General features: G+C 35.5%; 1 protein-coding gene across 2 annotated transcripts in view; it reads right to left on the bottom strand.

Moving 5' to 3' along the window:
* Nucleotides 1-450: 450 nt before the first annotated feature.
* MCPH1 (microcephalin 1) overlaps nt 451-14761 on the bottom strand; it is a 135661-nt gene continuing 121350 nt past the window's right edge. For both annotated transcript variants that reach the window (XM_085312468.1, XM_085312469.1), the window contains 2 exons: nt 2792-3029; nt 451-692 (listed from right to left, as the gene is read on the bottom strand). In XM_085312468.1, coding sequence (XP_085168594.1) covers nt 637-692; nt 2792-3029 — 294 coding nt within the window. In that variant the 3' untranslated portion in view covers nt 451-636. The remainder of the gene's footprint in view (nt 693-2791; nt 3030-14761) is intronic.

Below are 14761 nucleotides of genomic sequence, written 5' to 3'. Positions count from 1 at the left end.
GCCTTAATTCATTTGTTAGTACTTGCTTATAGTTTTAGCTTACATGTGCGGTAAACACAGCCTGAAACTCAAATAAAAGTATTTAAATAAAGTAATATCATAACTGTGCTTCTGAGCATAATGACTGTGTTTCAGTTACTTTTGAAAATTGGATTTAGAAGTATAATTCTACACGAGGAGCGTGAGTTAACGCACTCAGAATAGAGGAGGCTTAGAGCATCCAMACATCTTCATTGGTAGCATAACTCTTGCTACCTAGACCAAAGCCAGCTCAGGCACACACACGCACACAGCATGCACATCTTCTAATTGCACTGCAACATGATCAAATTCACTCAGGCACTAGCAAAAATCTTCCCGCTTCCTACCAGTGAATAATGATTAATTGAGCTTTTAGGCCCAAAGGTCTCCAACAAATAAATAAAAGCATGATRACTTTTATTAGGGATGTACTTTATTACAAAAAGCTAAAGATTTCACAAAATAATCATTTACATGGGTAATAAAAATGTAGAAAACATTTGACTGTATTTATATTACTTGCTTTTTCTTACAAAATTTATTCATAGCTTAGTTTCTTGTTGAATCCAAACTAGGCTTGTTTCGTTACAACCATATGGAAACTCTTGAGTTAGGTCACAGCTGAAAAATGTAGTTTTCCATAGGACATATTGTATGCAGTGTGAYTGAATCTAAAAGAAATAAAAAGAAGAAGAATTATTTTGGATAAAATGCACAAGCAGCTCATTATAAAGTACAGTGTACTTYAGAGCAATTTTTGATACAAAACAGTGTGATGGAGCTGAGAGTAGAGAGAGGAGGACCCTGTAAAAATATAAACAGTCAAATGACAGTACAGCAAATACAACATTTACTTCAGCTTAAAAAAGGTGCTGAATTATCAACTTATATTTTTTTTRTTGTGGTCAACCTTGGTTGAATTAATTGGCAGTAGGTATTAAAAGCAGAAAGCAGATAACCGCAAACCAACTGGACAGTAACACAGAAGTGTCAAAAATTAGACACAATTTCAAATTTGATTTGATTTATTTAACCTATCAATCTGTAGGGACAGGTTGCCACTGTTCATACAGTGAACATGTCAACAGTTGCTGAGAAAGGGTCAGAACTTCAAAGRTCTGTACTCATCATTTACAATCCTTTAGCAGGAGTCTGCGTAATTATGYCTCATGAGCAGAATATAACAGTTAGAAAAGGCATCATCAGAATGCAAAAGAACATGTACTGAGAAACTTGAAAAGGGCACCAAGAATCCCTTTCCTAATGTGTGAAATTCCGAGAGGTGGGACAAGTGGCTCCTTCGATCCACTGGTGGGCTGAGCTTGGCCTATCCAACTGCATGTAGCTCATGCAATAATTGGGGCTGGAGAAAGGCAGAACTCYGTGAAACCAGAAGAGTTAGACATGCAGTCTCATGCAATGAAACTTGACTTAATACACAAAGTAGAAACAAATTTCTCACCAAAATTATATAATAGCAGGAGATGGGTATTAAATGTATTTTAGGCATTGGGCATGTATTATACAATGAATTGCATGTCATTCTAGATTATTACATTTGTCTTTCTGAAAGTTATGACTGATATACTGCTATGAAAAACATTTTTGTTTAATTTACTACATCCTATTTTTAGTCTCACACAAACCTCATTTCCTCATCTCGCCACTTTTTTGGGACACATTTGCTCTTCAAAGCTTAAGAAAGGCACAATAAACAACGGCTTCTTCTTGTGTGTCTTTTTCAACTCTTACCAATTTTATCTTTGTTGAAGTATCAAATACACTTGCGTTTAGGCAACAAGTTTTTCCTTACGGYTCGCTCACTCTTTCTTCAGTGATTCTTTCAGGTTTAAAGTCATTATGATCAGATAGCATAAACAGTCAAGAGAGTAGGACTTGTTTGTCTGGGCTCATGTAATACCGAGTCAAAAACAGAGTTTGAGTGAGATACCATCTGGAGGAGTGTCAAAGATAAAGTGAAGCTAGTTTATGATGCAAATTAATCTTAATTTTTTGCTAGTATGCAAGAGTTCTCCCTTTTTGGAAAGAAAACCCCTTAGCTTGTTGAAAAGAGGGAAAGTGTCAAACTGGAAGTTGTAAATCCTAAACAGATTATCAAAAGCTTTTCTTTGAGGGAAAGCATATTACAGTTTTATATCTGATTCCCTGCAAAGAGATAACCTTTATAACTGTGGTGTCCATAATGAAAAAGCAGTCGACTAACAACTCTCAGAAACTTAAACARGAAATTTTAAGAAGAAATTTGTTGTAAGTGAAATAGTGACTGCAGAAAATTGTATTTCAAATGTATACTATATAATTCAACATAGATTATTAGAGGGTACAAATCATTGTATTTCAGTAGTGCTATGACAGACTATACTAGTTTAAAATCTTTCTTACTTATATCTAAAACTGAAACACAGGCCATTTTTTAAAAGCAATTATCCCAGGGGGGKTTTCCCATAATTTAATTTGTTCAGATGTACATGACATCTAAGTGAAACAATCATACAAATATAAATTTGAAACACTTTGGATGAAATTGTTCTTGGTAAAATTACAGTGGTAAGTACTAGGATCAGCAAAAAGCAGTCTTAATTTTAAAAGAAAGTTCTTACCTTGGAAACAATCTTCCTAAAAATGTAACAACTATTAAAGTCTGTTCCAGTCTCTTCTCTCCATAATCTCAGTTTAGTAATAYATTTACAATTTATTTTTGAATACATATTCCATAATATTTTATATGGGTTGAAATTTAGTCTCTTACCTAATATCCATTTTTCTGATAGGTATTTTATTTCCTGGTACTTCTTTCCTGGGTATCCCCCTATACAGATTTTTGCCTGACGTAAGGCTTTACATATTTTTCCTCCTGACAGCTGTATAAGTTCAATCAGCTTTTTGCAGGGTGGTTGACTGGTAGGAGATACAAACATCACAGGCTGACTTGAAAAGAGATTCTGCTGATATTTTCCTGTTGATAGATGACGYTGAAGTCTGCAGATCTGTATTTGAGGAAACAAGGAAATAAAGTAAAAAGATTTAATAAAGTAAAATCAATCTTTTTTTTCATGAATTCAGAAAAAGAATTATAGGATATGAATACGTCATACTTTGTCAGCTGATTCAGAATCTCTTGGATAAACTGTACCATGAATTTGCTGCATTTTATTACTACAGTTGTTTTGATACAAGAGCTAAAATGCCCATATTCAATGCACTTACTGATATAATTYCAAAACCAGAGTTGATACAATTTCATTTACAGATTAGATGGTTTTCCTATAATACTTCTTTTGACAGAATTGTCTTTCATCATAATCATACATGCTCACATTTATAACACTGGTTATTTTAAAGAAACACTAAAGGATATACTAAACAATTATAGTTGTTCAATACAAATACAAACTAAGATTTTCTAAGAATTTAGAATATATAGTGCTCATCAGTTTGTACCTGTGAACTTTACAAATGTATATAATTCAGAGTTTATACTACTTTAGCAGCTATTTCTACCTGCTGTGCTCCACAGATACCAGCTGCCTTTTCTTGCAGACATATTACGTGATAAAAATAACAARACTCAGAGAAATTTAATCAGTTTATATTTAGCTTTGTAATTTGCTGCTTTTCTATTTCAAATATTGAAACAGGTTTATGCATCCAAAAGCTTAACTATCTTTTCTGGCTCAATTACATTTAAAAAACCATCTAAACTTAACCTTGCATTTGAGTATCAGCCAAATGTAAAAGACACAAAGGTAAACCTCTAGAAATAACCCTCTTCTACATTATTTGTTTCTAATGTTGCTGCGTKTTGGTTTAAATACTTAATGGAAATTCCTGCTTTAACTCCTAATTCCTTCTGATAGACCCAGATGACAGTCTAAGGGGACAGAAGACAGTTTAAAGCAACCAGCTCCTGGTAAAAATACACAACAAAACTAGGTGGCATATCTAGCAGAATCTGTAAGYGAATTGCTTCATGTAAGCTTTTTCGTCCTCACAAAAGCAAAAAGGGAAGTCCTTTGTGAATGTCGTACAGCCTGTAACTCTATCAAATTTGAACCTGCTTGATCTATACGAGGCAAATTTTCTTCTTTGCTTATACCACACAGGATAGTGGTTTGGCATTTAAAAGCATTTCCTTTAGCTACAGTGTGCACAAAAGCAATGCATATAAGTAAGTGCATCAACCACGTTAAACAATATAGAGTTTTCATACTAAAATAAAAAAGAAATCAAGCTTGCATTTCTTACAGTGAGGTTAACCTTGATCTGGCAAATAAGTGTATTTCTGATCCTGTATCCCTTGTCAAAGTTTAGGGAATTTATAATGAGCTTGGACTTGATAGTAAGATGAAAGCAAAAATAAACATTTCATTTTATTTGATGCTTGTAATTTTTTATACAGATGATCACAACAGCAAGCTGCATGGCAGAAAAAAGGCTACTTTACATATATCTCTTATATGCACACAACACAGATGAACAAGGAACTGTAGTCAGTGAAGAGGTGCAACTGGAGCAGTGGAAGAAATTACTTGTTGAATAGATATCTGAGTTCCTCCTCCGATTCTGGAAGAAAATTGCTATGACACCACAGGAAAATAAGATTTTAATGCAAAAATATATATGCTTAGCACAAGATGTGCAGCCAGAGAAAGAGTCTTCATCCAGTTTACAAGGGTTTATGAAGTCACATAGTTCTGTAGCATTTTCACACATCTTTAGATAATAGTGAGAGTGAACTGCCTTAGCACTCATAAAAAACCAGCTAGCTGAAACACCAGTGAAGGATAAAGCCCATGCAAWTACAAGTTATAACTCAGGTAGTCTCTGTGCCATTGACTTGTGAAACAAGTCAATCCTAGCCTGAATTCTGAGATCTCTTCCATCAACAGAGAATTCAGCTTTCTGTGCTTGTTAATTCCTCAGCTACTCTCTTGACACTAAAAGTTGATTCTTTGTAGGCTGAATGCAGCTGGTTACAGAGACTGCTATGGCCGAAGTTCGCCAAAAGGACTTGAGCAGAATCCAAGAGACACCCTCTATTTTTCATTCTTGTGTGAATTTATGTTTGTGAATGCAGTGACACCTAATCCTGCCTCACTGTTGCCAAAGAGTTTCTATATAATTTTGTTGAGCACAGCAACAAAGTAGAGTTATATATTGCAGACTTTGGAGGACAAGTACTCAGTCCTGAGAGGCAGCCTTGTGTCTCAATGAGATACATGATACATGTGCAGAGCATCATCAGTCATGCAGTGGACATATCTGATTGTATTTCCTGCGAATAAGTTGGCACATGGTATCTCACACACATGCAGGAGATCTTATTTTGGACCAGGTACGTATCATTTACCTCCACTCGAGGTACAGATGGAAGTATACAGAATGCTCTTCCATAAATACCTGGCTGCTCGGTATCTTGATGTCATGAAATATAGAAAACTAAGTACTGTTTGTACTTAGTTTGTCTTATTTGTACAGATTTGGCATCTGTAAGTGTACTACTTGCTGATAGGGTCTTGGGAGTCTTAGGCTTTGAGGCTATCRTCAGTGTCTTAAAATGGGACTAGATCAAAAATATAACACAGCTTGCAATCTCTGATGTAAAAAGCAGCGCCATGATTTTAGTATTGCTCGGATTGCAATCATTCATTTTCATATATTGAAAAACTATGCAACCAGGAGTCAACTACAGAAGTGCTTGTGGTAAGCTAGGTCAACAAATTAAAGAATGCACTATAATCTAATGAAAAATAATAATCCCTTTACATCAACCTCTAAACAGCTTCCTGATAACTACAATCCCATCTGAGTTGATCTGACACAGAGATGATCTCTGCAGTTGTTTATTTGAACAAATCAATAGCAACCAAAAGAAGAAAAGCAATTACCAAGAGACTTCAGTGTTAGTTTATCTAAAATAAAACTCTGAGACTTAACACTGTTTTTGTCAGCCTGAAGCTCTAAGATTYCAAAGATGAAAATGATCAGGATTGAGAAACTGTTATTTTAAAAACGAAGTAGAACTTGCGTTAGATAAAAGACGCAAAATATAACTTGCTGCAATCCTGCTATTTCATACATTTTGTGGAATATGACTTAGAAGAGCTAATTATATTCCCACTCCCTCATGCATTTTCCCTGAAAGCACTTATTTGCTGTCACTGTAATGAAAACTCTTTTGTACTGTATGTCTTTCTACAGGAAGAATATTTGGATTAAATCAATATTAAAGGAAAAAACAGCTAATCATCAAATCAGGAAATGCAAACTTTGAGCACCAAATAACACTTGCATCAGCTGATGTACACAAATAGCATGTTTTAATCTACATTTAGCTTTGATCAAAAGAGCCCAAGAAAGTGAAATGCTCATATGCTATTGAGATGGTACTTGATTTCTCAAATGTCCTTTAAAATTCCTAGCTGTGGGTATTATCAATGCATTTGTTAGTATGATCAGATAAAGTATACAGGACATCTGTGTGACATCATTCAAAGAAGGTTCAGCTTTGGACTTCTATTTTTTTGGAATTATTTATTTTTCCGTCACCTGAATCACCACCAGAGCTTTTCAGGCAGGTTGTGCTTGGATTTGCTCGAGCACCTGGGGTCCACTCATTTCTCAGAGCTCAGAAAAATTAGTAGTGTTTAATTTCACACAGCTCATGCAATATTCTGAAAGGTTAAGTTTGCTTTCTGGCCCACTAATCTGGAAGAAATACTGCTAGCCAGGTGCTGAAGAGACAACCATTTAGCTGACTGTACAGAGTTTGGTTTTGAGATTAAATAGGATAATCTAGCTCTTACCATTGAATTGACTCAGCTGCTTCTGCAACATCAAAGAGTTCATGGCACTCCAGGAGTGCTTCAAGCCCTTTGAAACCATACAGATTTTGTGTAAGCTTTAAAAATAAATAAATAATTCCTCAGCCGAGAACAAGCCTGGGAAAATTTCAGCCCCCAAAAGCAATTATTTCCACAAATTGTGTTTGTATCAATTGGTAGTTAAAGTTACAATTGTGTCAGTCTGTATTATTACAGATGGCACCGCTGTCTGCTATGATATCGGACAGTGACGGCAACTTTCCTTTCTAATTATGTTTGTCAGCAGATGGATAGAAAAATGAAATCTCTTATAAGAGGGTCTTTTTACTCTTTTCGTTAAGACTGTAAGCACTAGCTTCATTCTTACGCTGGATGGCTGGCTGGTAGGAAGATGCTTGGTATATGCATGTATTTGTCAAAAAAGTATTTGTCAAAAATATGTAGATATTTCTTTGAATCTAAGATTAGAAGGGAAAATTCACTCTTGACAGAAATAAAACTTACAGAAAACTTATGGTAAAGAAATAGAACTTTTCTTCATTACAAAATAATACATTCCACATTGTTCAGTTTTGATTCTGGTTCTCAATCCCCCCAGATCAAGACACCACTTATTAAACAAACTTTACAACTTTGACTACAATATTCTGAAAATGTATACATATAAGCTCTTACTGGGCAGGATGCAGGCACAAATACAAAAGCCCATATATGAACAAGGACGTGACCTTTTAATGAGACTTAGGAAATAGCCTCAAGTCTAAAGATGAGGCCTCAAGGCATTATTTCTTTTTCTAATCAGGACCCAAATCACTGCACCAAGAGAGTATGGTCAGAGATGATGATCAGAAAGAACAGCTAAGGAGGAGGGGAAAACATCTGATTGCAGGTTACTTTCACCATGTGAAATGTTGAAACTAAACGAGTCAACTCTGATATATATTTTTACAAGACCTGAATCTCTTTTCSATCCATCTCATTTTTTGGTTTTAATTCTAGGTGAAAAGACTAAGCTCAAGAACAAGAAAGGATGGCATACAAAGTCTGTCATCATTAAGTGAATAGTAAAATAATGTTTTTGCTGAAGATTTTAAGAAAATATTGTATTGGATGGCAGTTAAAATAAACTTGTTTTAAAATGTTACTTTACGCTACACTGAGGGAGAAAAAACTTTTTAGTAAAAAATATTTTTACTTTTTGAATTATGTGGGTTCTCCCTCTAAAGTATATCTCAGAAGAGAAACTTGAAATCATGCAATAGACAACATAAGAAAACTAATTTTTCTCAATGTACACGGTAATGTTTTCAGCAATGAAACTGCTAATGTCCAATGAACAGCACACAATTTGCTCTTCCAGTGTACTTCCAGAAAATGGCACATAAAGACATTTCCAGTCTAAAACACAATTAGAAAAATAGTTCCTCACAAGAAAAAAATGGAAAATATGGTCCCGAATTATTACATTTAATAGAAATTGTATTTGTAATCTGGAACTCAAAATGTAAAATACATGCTTTGAAAATATTATATAAAAATGAAGCCATTTATATGGTAAATCTTTATTCTTAATTCCTGTTAATAACAAATAAACCTACAAAAATACACTTCAAAAATTTATTTTATAGTTATTATTTTGCTGAGTGGTTAATATAGTATTGGAAACCTTAGTGATACCTATTTAGGCTATCACTATATTTCGTATGAAGCATTTGCTAAACATATGGAAAGTTTTAACTACATCTTGATTAATTCTACTTGCAAAAATAACACATATATTTTATTAAATGCAAATAGCAGAAGATGAAAATTTACAGATAAGTTTGAAGAGATAAGATTGAATATTTTATAGCTTATATCTATCTAAAGACCAAGTGTTATTTCACTTGAAGTTGATGAGATATCATCCACTTTCATCAAACAGAAAAGGATCTGACTATTAATGTCTATGGGTTAATTCACCACTCTGCAACTATTAAATGTCAAAAAAGCATGAAATTGATAAAACTGAAAAAGTCTCTATGCTTCATTAATCTACGAATTTAACAAGAAAGATGCACGTAAAATAGTATATCCATTTAATATAGCTGGGGAATGTTGCTGGGGAAATCTTAAGATTTTAGTACCTATATGATTTCAGTAAAGATAAATATATTGTGCCAGTAACAACTATATTTTCAGTTACTGTAATTCTGTAAAAAGACCAACATATTCAAGAAGAGCAACATCCTAAAGCTACAACACTGCTAGATATACAAGTACAGTACTGTTAGGAAACATTACCCTTGCATCGTTATGTGTATTTTCAGACAGTCCGTCACTTAGTAAAAATTTAAAACAAAAACACATATGTGGAACCCCACGTACATTTGAAGATCAAGGGCTCACACACATGCACAGAAATGATGTATCGGCCTGCTTCTGATAAAGGGGAGCATACTGCAGTGGGTAGACTTCTGAAAGTACAGTTATCCTGCAGTGAGGAATTTGCAGAATCTGCAGGACCCTACAGGGATCAAGGGAGCTTGTGCTAACAGTGCCRTGGCTGTTCCGCAGGACAAGGAAGAAACGCTCTCTTTCTCATCTTCTAAATGTCAGGTTTATTAAAAGAATGGAAATGACTAATCAAATACCAACACTATTTTTGTAGTAACAATGTGTCACATTGTCACATACCATTTATACTTAAATTAASAGTTCACCATTTCATTTTTTTCTTGCAATTTATTTTAGCACTCTGCTGTTATTTTTTCAATATATTAGCACTCCTATGTTAATTTTTCAATATATTAACAGTTTTAGAGTTGAAATAAYATTCACTAAATCCTTTAATTTAAAATTATAGTGAAATGCTGTACTAGGTAAATAAATGGGTGCTCACCAGGATTAAAGAGCTTGCTGAAAGTCGGACACAAGGTCATTCAGCAAGTTGTTTCACAAAGAAATAGCTCTTTTCCTTTGAAAAATCTTGCCTAAATTAATGAGGCATCACATGGATGCATGAGTCCAACTGGTTTAAATCATACTAGTACTGTTCAGTAAAAAGCAACTGGGTGAACATATTTATCTGAACAGCAACAATAATCTCATTCCAATCCTTGGCATGAAATACATTTATAATTGGTAGAGATAGTTTTTATTCTCTGAGCATAACTCAACTTGCAACACTCACACAAATTATTTATGTTATACCTATATTTCTGAATATTTATTGAAATAACATTTTTATATTGGATATTAGTAATATTTGGCTAAAATAGAAGCAAGCTCTCTCTCAAATTAGAGAATTGTAAGCCTTCAAACAGACAAAAMCGAGAATGAACTTTTTGAATGCTTGATAAAGCTACATCATGACACCYGCACACGCACATTATCAGAGATAATGTACAGGCAAACTCACTATACATTTTAGCAATAAGGTACTTATGCATTGAGGTAGGAGGCAGAAGGAAAAGGCAAAAGGTTTAAAAGACAGAGTGGAAAATTTGGTCCTGAAGAAAAGAAACCTCCCATGTTTGCTCTTGGGGAAAAGAAAAAAAAAAAAAGGAATGTAAAAGAAGGATAAATAACATACACTAAAGACTGTATTATCTGGAAGTTTCTACAAAACACAGTTTCTTCCCCTGCTTTCCATAGTCCTTCATGTATTTCCTGGCCAAGATGAAGGGAAGAACGCTAAAWTGCAGACAATTTAGCTAATATTGTTTCTTTCCACTATGTTTTGGCAGACAAGCTTGCTTCTCTCAAATGCCATRGACTGATAAGAAAAGCTAATTTCACCAATTTATTCTCTGAAAGACTGGGTCCCAGTGGAAATACTGTATGAAAATGTTTGGCAAATAAATCTACTGTTTGGCGGATATTCAAAATTATACTGAAGATGTTTGAACCATTTCTTCCGGCACAGTAAATTTTTTCAGGAAAAAAGAYAACAAATTTACTTATTTCTAGTTTAATTTACTTGTTTTCCAAAACTGAAACTATTTTTAAATACAATGTAATAACAACATATTCATTTATAGATTAATAGAAAATAATTAGGGAAAAGAATAATAGGATATTTTATATATAAATATATACATATAGTTAAATATATATCTCTTTAAAATGCTCTACTAAAGTGGTAAGATGTGGTCACTTTATTGTGGCTATTTGTTTATAATTCCAAAAACTTTCTGAACTAAATATTTCTGTATTTGGCTTCAAGACAAACTAATTCTTTTTGAAATTAAAAAATCCTTTCATTATAAACTAGTTAAAGGAGGATTATTCTGGAYAAGAAAAAATTTTAATCTTCTGTCAGAAATACCTCAACAACTTCTTCATCTTTGTTTTTGTCTTCTTTCAAGAGAATTAAATTCAACTGAGTATCAGGCCGTGATGAAACAGCAAACTGCAGTTGCAAATTGCTCTAAATTCTACAAATAATTACCAATTATAACAAACAGTCCTTAAAGGGATTTCTTCTCAYCAGCATATAGTAGTTCTGTCCCTTGTATCACTCTGAAGTGGTAGTCTAGAGAAGTGATAGCCTGAGGGCTGTGCTGGCTGCCATTCAGAGAGACCTGGACAGGCTGGAGAGTTGAGCAGAGAGGAACCTCCTGAGGTTCGACAAGGGCAAGTGCAGAGTCCTGCACCTAGGGAAAAATAACGCTAGGCACCAGTACAAGCTGGGGGCTGACCTKCTGGAGAGCAGCTCTGCAGAGAAGCACCTGGGAGTGCTGGTGGATGACAAGTTGACCATGAGCCAGCAATGTGCCCTCRTGGCCAAGAGGGTCAATGGTCTCCTGGGGTGCATTGGGAAGAGTGTTGCCAGCAGTTCAAGTTCAAGATCCTGCCCCTCTACTCATCCCTTGGGAGGTCTCATCTTGAGTCCTGTGTCCAGTCCTGGGCTCCCCAATACAACAGAGACATGGAGCTACTGGAGAGTCCAGTGCAAGGCTACGAAGATGATCTGAGGGCTGGAGCACCTGCCCTACRAGGAASGGCTGCGAGAGCTGGGCCTCTTCAGCCTGGGGAAGAGAAGACTGAGGGGGGATCTTATCAATGTGTASAAGTACCTGAAGGGAGGGTGTCAAGGGGACGGGGACAAACTCTTTTCAGTTGTCCCATGTGACAGGACAAGAGGCAATGGGCAGAAACTGAAGCATAGCAAGCTCCTCCTGAATGTGAGGGGGACTTTCTTCACTGTGTGAGTGACRGAGCACTGGCACAAGTTGCCCAGGGAGGTTGTGGAGTCTCCTTCTCTGGAGATCTTCAAGKCCTGCCTGGATGCAACCCTGTCTAAYATRCTKTAGGTGACCCTGCTGAGCAGGGAGGTTGGACTAGATGATCTCCAGGGGTCTCTTCCAACCTTACTGATTCTATGATTCTATGATAAGTGTGCCACATACCACCTTGTGTCATGTATCATTCTGATGTACCACTAGAGGTACTACTACCAGTGGCAAGACCTCAAGAAACCTAAAAAGATTTGAAGATAGAATTTATCAACCTCCATAAGAAATCTATGTCAGTGCTTGCATGCTCTTACAGTTAGAAAGCTTTTCTTAATATCTAACCTAACTTTTTTGCTGCATTTTGAGCGTGTTACTTCTTGTTCTAGTGCCAAGGGACATGGAGAACAATTTATTTTCTTCCTCTTTGCAACAACCTTTTGAATATTTGAAGACTGCTATCATGTCTCCCTTTGGTCTTCTATTCTCTAGACTAAACAAACAGTTCTTTCAATCTTTGCTCATGGGTCATGTTTTCTAGACCTCTGATCACTTTGTTATTCTCCCCTGGATTCCCTCCAACTAATTCACATCTTTCCTAAGTRTAGTGCCCAAAACTAGACACAATACTCTAGCTGAGGCCCTACCGGTGCTGCGTACAGTGGGAACAGTTAATGTATTTTAGGTATARTGTTCCTCCTGATAACACATCCTAGTATGTCTGCCTGCCTTGTTCATCAGAACATGACATAGGTGACATACTCTGTTTTGGATCCCCTAAAATACTTAGTTGCTTTTTTGACAGAAATACTGTCAATCTAATTTTTCATTTCTGTGGTATGTTATTTCTCTCTGCTTTGCTCTTTTCCTTATTGAATTCCATCATATTTATTTCTGATCGTTTCTTAAATCTATCAAGGTCATTTTACTTCCAGTCTTACCCTTATGCACCTGAGTAATGCCATTGACCTCAAGGAGACTATTTTTGTGTGCAGAAGTAGYAGCTATGAAAATCTGTGCAGAACTAAGACTTCAACATGCAAACATAATTTAGTAAAAAAGCTTTTTTCTGCAGTATTTATTTGCTGTAGAAAAGGAAAAGAAAGTTCTTTAAAGAACATCTTTACATGCAAATAGGTGAGAAGAAAAAGCATAGAATATGGCATGAATTGCCATGTAAATGGTAGCAATTCAAAAGTAGATTGAGAGTTTTGTCTTTGAATATGTTAAACCTTATTTTAATTTGCAATAGTGAAGACRACAAAGCTGGCTATGACAAGTTGGGCAGTAGAATACCACTTACAGAGTCAACCTACAATTCTACTACTTTAGGTGATGGTGAGCTATATTTTCCTGTCTGGTAGCTTAGAAAAATCTAGATGATTTATGTAGCATACGGATAGGACAGCAGTACATTGTATGCTAATGACTCTAAAGTATGCTCGTGTGGTGGACTCTGTGTGTGTATGATYAACTCATCTGAGCATATACAGATCATCTGTGCAGTAGATCTGAAGTAAGCCACACTGAAGCTACCACTTCCACAACACTGTGTGGTTGGACTCTCCATCTAAGTAAGTTCCTAAATGTATGCAAGTTCCTCTGCTTCAAAAATCAAGAGGAAGTAAATTAAAGTCGGGCATTCTTCTCTTTCCTTAACTTGACTGGAAACTGAACATAGTTGAACCAACATGCAAATCAAGAAAAATCTCAGCCTCCAAATARTTTGCTTTAGAAAACCACCCACAACTTTAAAAGATATGCAGCACGTACATGGGCATGCTTTCCCTAACAGCTTACAAAGACCTACTCTTGCTGGATACAGCCTTACAAGACCTTCAGCATAAAAAATACTTAAATACTCACAGTTTTAGTTCAGACTGGGAGTGTGATTTTGAAACTAATATCTTGGTTGTTCCCAGCCCTGTTTGGGTTTATGTTGTGGAATAGCCTTCAAGTGCACAGACTGTATTCTCTTCAGAGGAAATTTAACCAGAAGATGCACTCAATTCAAGRGACTAGATTTGAACCAGTAAAAAACACCGAATCAGGTATTGTGTGCAAGGYAGGTTTTCCACGCTAACTGGTTCACTCTGTCATCCATCCATTCCCATTGCTCTGCCACAGGCAAGTATGAAGTCACTTTYGGCAGATGTAATAGGTATATTTAGTGAGTTAAAATTGTGAAAGTTAGGTATGGAATGCATCTTTTAATTTGAATTCTTATCTGCACAAAAATAATTACCTCAACTAAATTTAGCTTATTTTTTTCATGATAACAGATGCAATTTATCCTTACTGTTCTCTCATAGTCCATTCCCACATGCAGCAATAAGGAATGTCACATCTTGGCATTTATCCTCCTATGTTGACCAGCACCCATTCCATGGAACTGTGTGTCTGTTCCTTGAATAGCTCATTCATTTCAGCACAACAGGTTAAGGGATGAAGTGTTAATGAGTAAGTAGCAAAGTTTAATTACAAAAGAAGCATGGAGAATGTCATGAACATACCTGTATTTGCACAGACTGAAACAAAACACATTTCAAGCTAAGTATGTTTTACCAATAAAAGACTGTTTTTAAACAGAAATTCCATCAATTAATAATGTGCTGCAATTAACTGCAAASAGCTTTATGTTCCTTATATTAAAGACTACAGGTAATTAGGATACTAGAC

Source organism: Rhea americana, unplaced genomic scaffold (assembly GCF_003343005.1).
Source record: "Rhea americana isolate MKP2758 unplaced genomic scaffold, rheAme1 scaffold_366, whole genome shotgun sequence".
Taxonomy (NCBI): domain Eukaryota; kingdom Metazoa; phylum Chordata; class Aves; order Rheiformes; family Rheidae; genus Rhea; species Rhea americana.
This window is presented reverse-complemented; position numbering and strand designations above follow the sequence as displayed.